Genomic DNA, 7,766 nt, shown 5'->3' with positions numbered 1-7,766 from the left:
AAATAGATCCATATTTGTCACCTCGAACAAAGCTCAAGTCCAAGTAGATCAAGGACTTCAACATAAAACCAGATACACTGAAACTAATAGAAGAGAAAGTGGCAAAGAGCCATGAACTCCTTGACACAGGGAGAAATTTCCTAAACAGAACTCTAATGGCTCATGCTGTAAGATCAAGAATTGATAAAAGAGACCTCATGAAACTGGAAGGCTTCTGTAAGGTGAAAGACACTGCCAATAGGACAAGTCAGCAACCTACAGACTCAGAAAAAATCTTTACTAACCCCACACCCAATAGAGGGCTAATATCCAAAAGATATAAAGAACTCAAGAAGCTAACCACCAAAGAAACCAAGCAACACAATCAAAAAATGGGGTACAGAACAAGGTGACAAATATGTTTACAGAGAATTCACAGCAAAGGAATATATTGAATGGCTGAGAAGCACCTAAAGAAATGTTCAAAGTCCTTAATGATCAGGGGAATGCAAATCAAAACGACCCTGAGATTCCACCTTTTACCAATCACAATGGCTAAGATCAAAGCCTCAAGTGACAGCACATGTTGGCCAGGATGTGGAGAAAGAAAAACACTCCTTCAGTGCTAGTGGGATTGAAAACTGGTAAAACCACTCTGGAAATCAATCTGGAGATTTCTCAGAAAATTGGAAATAATCTACCTGAAGATCCAGCTACACCACTCTAGGGCATATACCCAAAAGATGCCCCACCATGCCACAGGGGCACATGTTCCACCATGTTCATAGCAGCCTTATGTGTAATAGCTAGAAGCTGGAAACAACCTAGATGTCCCACAATAGAAGAATGAATACAGAAAATGTGGTTCATTTACACACTGGAATACCATTTAGCTATTAAGAACAAGGACATCCTGAGTTTTACAGGCAAATGGATGGAACTAGAAAATATACTGAGTGAAGTAACTCAGACCCAAAGGGACATGCATGGTATATACCCACTAAGCAGTGGATATTAGCAAAAAAAAAAAAAAAAAAAAAAAAAAAAAGTACAGAATACTTAGGATACAGTCCACAGAAATCAAAAAGGTTAATAAGCCAAAGGGCCCAAGTGAGGATGCCTCAATCCCACTTGGAAAGGAGAAGAAAGCAATCACAGGACAGGGGAGGGAGGCAGGGTCCTGGGTAGGAAAGAGGACAAGGAGGGGAAGAGGGGAATATATTGGGTGGGGGGAAAAGGACTGAAGCCCTGAGGGCCAGCAGAAAGAATGGAAATAGAAAACCTCAGGAGGTAGGAGGTGGGCAGACCCACCAGAATGTATCAGAGATCTGGGTGGTGGGAGACTCTCAGGATTCAAACCTTAGTTGAAATGCCCTACACTGGGGAGAGAGAACTTGTAGAGCCTACCTCCAGCAGAAAGACAGGGCATCAAGTGAGGGATGGGGTTGCCATCTACAGTCAAAAACTCTGACCCATAATTTTTTCTGTCTTAAAGAACTGCAGGGATGGAAATGGAGAAGAGCCTGGAGAAAAGAAGGTCCAGTGACAGGCCCAAAGGGGGATCCAGCTCAAGGGGAGGCCCCAGCGCCTGACACTATTACTGAGGCTATCTATGGAGTGCTCACAAGAAGGGACCTATCATGACTGCCCTCTGAAAGACCCAACAGACAGCTGAAAGAGTCAGATGCAGATACTTACACCCAACCAATGGACAGAAGCTGCTCACCCCTCTGTCTGAACTAGAGAAAAGCTGAGGAGGAGGGTGATCCCATAGGAAGACCAGCAGTCTCAAGTAACCTGGACTCCAGAGATCTCTCAGACACTGAGCCACCAACCAGGCAGCATACAGCAGCTGATATGAGGCTCCCAACATGTATACAGCAGAGGCCAGGTCTGGTTCAGTCAGAGAAGATGCACCTAGCCTTCAAGAGACTGGAGGCCCCTGAGAGTGGGGAGATCTGGTGGGGTAGGGTGGTGAGGTGGGGACATGCTCCTAGAGATGGGAGGGAGGGGTTGTGGGGAGAAAGAAGGCACAGGATGTGGAACAGTCAGAGGGTGTACCAGAAAGGGGATACAATCTGGAGTGAAAAAATTTTTTTTTACTTTCTGAGCTGACAGTGTTCCTGCAGACATGGCGAACGTTCCTAAGACCCGCCGGACATTCTGCAAGAAATGTGGGAAGCACCAACCCCACAAGGTGACGCAGCACAAGAAGGGCAAGGATTCTTTGTCTGCCCAGGGAAAGCGGCGTTATGACAGGAAACAGAGTGGCTACGGTGGGCAGACTAAGCCCATTTTCTGCATAAAGGCTAAAACTACAAAGAAGATTGTGCTGAGACTGGAGTGCGTTGAGCCTAGCTGCAGATCTAAGAGGATGCTGGCTATTAAGAGATGTAAGCATTTTGAACTGGGAGGTGACAAGAAGAGAAAGGGCCAAGTGATCCAGTTCTAAGCTGATTTTGTTATGAAGAAAACAAAAAAGTTTTGAGACCTTTCAAAAAAAATTAAATAAAAATTTAAAAAGTATAAACCGCTCATTTTAATGTAAATATTCTTTATATTAATTAATTTTTATTATTATGTATTATATCAAGAGATTATTTATATATTTATATATTATTTAGATTAATATAATAAATTAATAAAAGGTATAATACCATTCATTCATTTAACAAGTGTTCATTGAGAGTCTATTATGTGCCATGGATATTTTGAGTACTAGATTTTAATATAAAGTATAAAGTATAATACCGTTTATTCATTTAACAAGAGTTTATTGAGGGCCTATTATATGCCATGGATATTCTGCATACTGGGATTCTATCCTCAAACCAGAGAAATGATTGATTTCTTTTCCGTGGGTCTCTGAACACTTAAATACTATAGGTGCTATAAACTCCCAAGAAAAATATGGTTTCCACCTTTCTCAATTGTATCTAGGCACCAGCACCTTGCAAGGCTCTCTCCTGTGTCACTCAGTAAAGACACTAGTATTATAAGAAATGGAACAGTTACATAAATCTTCCTATAAAGAAAAGAAACAAAGTATTTACAAAGATTTTCCAGAAAGTACAAAAGTATTCTTTTTTATAGCTTTGTGTGTGTGAGAGACAGGGTTTTACTATGTAGATCAGGCTAACTTTGAACTCACAGAGATCTGCCTGCTTCTGCCTCCAAAGCACTGGATTAAAAGTGCTCGGCACCATACCTGACTAGGTAGCTTGTTCTCATACTGATCCTAAACCAATGTCAAATCTAAAATCTGAACAAGCATCTTAGGAAAGATATCTACATGGCTGTGAGCTCCTATAGGAGAACTTGACAGAAGCAAAAGAATCATGGGTAGAAGTTTGAATGATAATGAGCCCATAGGCTCATATGGTCGAACACATGGTGGGACATGTGGTCCCCAGTTGGTAGCATGTAGTCCCCTGTTCGGGGTGATTTAGGAGAGGCAGCTGGAGGAAGTATGTCAGCAGGAACAGGCTGTAGAAAGTTAAAGCCTCACCCGGGTTCCAGTTTGTTCTCTGTTCTTTTCTTCTTTATGTTTGCTGTTGAAGATGTGAGCGCTGGGCTTCCTGCTCTGCTGCCATGCCTACTGGCTGCCCTGCTTCCCGCCTGACCCCTCCAGAGCCAGGCCCAAGTAACCTCTTCCTTCTACAAGTCGCCTTGATCATGCTGTTCTTACACCAGAAAAAGTAATGAGAACAGCTGTTGATAAAGATAAACCTTCATTTCCTGCCAAAGGAACAAATGTTTACAGGCCCGATAAAGCCACGACTCTCAAGACACTCTCAGAAAGGCAGTTTTCAGAGTTGGTGTTTTATACTACACTCTACATTTCTTCATGATTTTCAGTTATTCTTTGGAGTGGGAAACATCAGGACACTGTCATGGGTTTCACATTATATTTCACTCTAGTGCTAGGACAAATGATCCATGCTGGCCTTCGGGATCTTTAGATCCGAGACACATGGGGGCGATTTTTAATTACTGAGACTGACAAATTTTGCCCCTGTGACTTCCCAAAACCCTGACAAATAGCCTGGAAACTCCCTCTCTAAAACAATTGTTCCTGTTTGCCAGCCTTTCTGACAGACCAGGCTGGCCAATTATGTCATAATAGATTGCTGTAATTAAGCGGGAGAGGGACTTGTTTATTTCCCAGGCACTGTACCTTGCCAGCTTTCACACTCTGAGCTGAGGATGGAAAGAAACAGAGCATGAAAGAAGTGGTGACATCCGTGGGACACAAACCCATAAATCTCTGTTCCCGATCCCAGAGCCAGGGACTTCACCGTGTCCTGCCTGTCTTCTTAACCAAATCGCACTCAGCTTTAGGGGACCAGGAAGCTACTGAAGCAGCGCTGGCATGTGCTGTCTCCAGTGGCAACCATGTTGGAAGCTTTTCCTCTGACTCTCTAGCCTAAGCTAACATCCTTTCTGTAGTCAATCAAAGGGGAAACTTTAAGTGTTTCCTCTCTTCACCGTCCATTTTCAATCTGATCACAGGGAAAGACCTTGGAAGAAATATTTCTCCATCTTCATCATGGTTGTCAATATCTTGAGACTTCATTTTTCCTGAACTATTTTGGGTTTTAGTTAGAGCCTTTTGTCTACCTCGAGTCAAACTCAACTTTTAACCTACTGCCCAGTCATTTTTCTGGATCATCTAATGATCCCACTTTTTCCAAAATACCCCCATGATCCTAGTTACCCACAATCCCATTTCCCAAAATGAGATCCAGGGATTCTGGATGTTCAGGAATATATTAGATATTACTTGAAAGGCTTTATATGGCCAACTAGCTTTGAAAATTAAGTTAAAAGATGTATCTGCTGCTCTTTATTGTAAAATTACTCAGGGCCACCTTCGTGCTACTCTGCACCATAGAGCTCCAAGAGGTAGGTGCAGTCCATGCTGGTTCTGAAACTCTTGCTCAAGAATAGATCTGAGCCTGCTTAGAATCCCAATACTTAGCAATCTAAGGCCACAGAAATGTGAGTTAGAGGCCGACCTGGGCTATATAGCAAAGTCCTGTCATAATAAATAAATGATTAGAAATATACTGTAGAAGTAACAGTATTTGGATCATACCTGAAAATATTCACAAGAAACGAGGCTAAATACATCCTATTTCTAGCCCAGTGATATGAACTAAGACATACTATACCCAGGGCTGGGCAAATGGCTCAGTTCTTCCAGAGGAGAGCATTAGATCCCATTACAGCCATCATGTAGTTGCAGGGAATTGAACTCAGGACCTCTGGAAGAGCAGTCAGTGCTCTTAACCACTGAGCCATCTCTCCACCTACCCTGTTATGTTTTATAAAAAGACCTAGGATATGTTTTGTTGAGCCAGGTATAGTGTGGGAGGAGAGGTGCCTCAGCTAGCCTATGTTGAGACATCCCTTCCCCCTAAGGTACCATAGAGAATAGATCAGCGCTGGAGTTGAGCGATTCTCTTTCCCTCCTCTCTTACACACACACACACACACACACACACACACACGGGAGCTCGGGGGAGAGGCCAACCAGGAACATGTGGCGAGAGGTAGGTCTATAGACCAGTCTAGCCTCAGACTCACAGAGATCCACCTGCCTCTGCCTCCTGAGTTCCAGGATTAAAGGTGCGCACTACCACTACCTGGCTCTACCCAGCCCATTTTCAAACATGGTTGTAGGGTCCCCTTCTCACTAAGAAGGTCTTGCCTTCTGTGTGCCTCCTAGGAAAAAGGAAAGAGTGTCATTCTTTTCCAAATGGAAATGACATGATACCAGGTTTAAGAAGACTTTGTAAATTGGAAACTCCAGCTCGCCTAACTGCTCATGGAAGAAAGAGAGGAGCCATGAGACAGGCTGGTAATGGTGGCAGCAGTCACACTATGGACACTGATTCTCCTGGCTTAAGCCAACCATCAGGAAGCAGCAAAAGGTTTCCTGTGCTATCACCGGCTTTAGTCAATCATCTGAAACCATTTCAGCTTTTCTCTCAGGTTCTCTGCACTGGCTTGTCACTCCCACTTCCAGGGACTACTGTAAGGAATATATTATTATGGTCATGTGAGGTGACTTTGTAGGTCATCAGTGAGTCATGGGAGGGGGAGGTGCCCAGACCCTGTCTTTCCCAGAAGGCAGTAGAGACCTCCTTGTTTAGAAACTTTGTCTTAGGATCTCCCACCCCCACCCCAAAAAAAAGAAAAGAAAAGAAAAAGAGAAATGAAAAGAAAAAAAAAAGAAATTTTATTGGCTTAGGGTTGCAAAGTTGCGGTCTGCTAATTGACCTAACTTATACGACTGATACATGAGCCCCTGTATTAGAAAAGGGGGAGGGAGGACCTTGAGCCCCAAGATATACACTAGATAGGGTTTCTCATCCTAAACCAATAAGATTGGGAACTTGGGAAAGGTCCAACACTAGACACCAGGTAGATTGTCCCTCCCTGAAGAAGTCAGCCAGTGAGGACTAAAGGAGGGAGAGATGTGCCTAAGAATATAAAACTACTCTTTTGTGCCAAATCAGTACACCAATCACTTTCACAGACCTGAAAGGAAAATTTGCCTTGTTTTCAGTACCTGAAACACCCTCCCCAGCCCACACTTCCAAGTTTGTTATTAAGGAATGATGGTCTTGTTTCTCAGAGCCAATCAACCATTGTGCTGGCATTTCAACAGGGCCAACCTCAGGTCAGTTTGGAATCTATCCTTCATATATCCTTCCTACCTGTGAGAGAGTGAGTTATAGGCAGAGAGAGCAGCACCTCAACATGGGAATCACTCAGAATGTTCCTTGGCATTCCATTGTCTGACAAAGATGACTCATCAAGGACTCCATTTATGGCTCAGTCCCCCTGACTGACCCTCACAATCAAGGGACAACAGAGCGATTAGGTGAGAACAATGGAGACCCACAGACTCGGACTGCATCTGTTATCAGCTCTTCCTGGGTGTCTTCAGTCTAAGTTTCTGTTTCCACATCCATAAACAGAGGGGATGGCTGACAACTGCGCCATGCTCACTGGTCATTTCCAGAGCTGAGATAGTATGCGTAAAGTGCTTAGCGCAGACCCTATCATACAGAAAACATCCAGTAAAACATTAGTGCACTCTGGCCTATGAGTCAGATTGGAGCCCACTATTTGCTTTAAAAGAAAAAAAAAAAAAAAAAAACCTGTGGTGAAGCACAGGCACTCTCTTATCTGCCACTGCTCCTTTTCCTGTACTGACACAAGGCGACAATGGCAGTAGAGACCACGATAGCCTTTAAGGAAAATTCTTCCATGCCCTCCAATAAAGATTTGCTCACTAGACAGTAACTCAATGCCAACCGCATTCCCTGATCAACCTGGTCATTTCCTCTCTGTTCTTTGCCCAGCATCCTTACACAGCATGGCCCTCCCCAGGCTGAATCAGTAAGGACCCAGCTGGAGGCCACACTAGAGTTCAATGGATGGCTCTTCTTTCTCTCCCCAGCTCTGAAATACTGACTCTAATATCGTCTTGACTCTTCAGACTAAACAAGTCATCCCAACATCACTTTTTCCATTTATGCAAACTAAGACTTTTTACATTCAGCCTTATGTATACCCAGTCTTTATTTTTTTCTTTTACAGATTCTTTTTCAATAGGACCTCGATACATATTTAGTAAACTGTAATGTATCATACTGTAAGCCTCTTGGGCATGCTGTCTTCCACACTTCAGAAAACAACTCCAGCATTGCCTGCCCCTGGAAGCAATCCCTGAGCACATAGCTAGGAGAACCATGCATTATCAAGAGAGAGAC

The 7,766-nt window shown here is 43.4% G+C and overlaps 1 protein-coding gene across 1 annotated transcript; it reads left to right on the top strand.

Moving 5' to 3' along the window:
- Window positions 1-2,110: 2,110 nt before the first annotated feature.
- On the top strand, window positions 2,111-2,431 carry LOC116902845 (60S ribosomal protein L36a-like). Its single transcript, XM_032905175.1, has one exon. It carries the CDS (start codon window positions 2,111-2,113, stop codon window positions 2,429-2,431), a length of 321 nt encoding a protein of 106 aa, XP_032761066.1.
- The last annotated feature ends 5,335 nt before the right edge of the window (window positions 2,432-7,766 follow it).

The sequence above is a fragment of the Rattus rattus genome, chromosome 6 (genome assembly GCF_011064425.1).
Source record: "Rattus rattus isolate New Zealand chromosome 6, Rrattus_CSIRO_v1, whole genome shotgun sequence".
NCBI classification, from domain to species: Eukaryota; Metazoa; Chordata; class Mammalia; order Rodentia; family Muridae; genus Rattus; species Rattus rattus.
This window is presented reverse-complemented; position numbering and strand designations above follow the sequence as displayed.

Coding starts and splice junctions, on each gene's coding strand:
- LOC116902845 (XM_032905175.1), top strand. CDS start 2,111: ATGGCGAACGTTCCTAAGACCCGCCGGACATTCTGCAAGAAATGTGGG.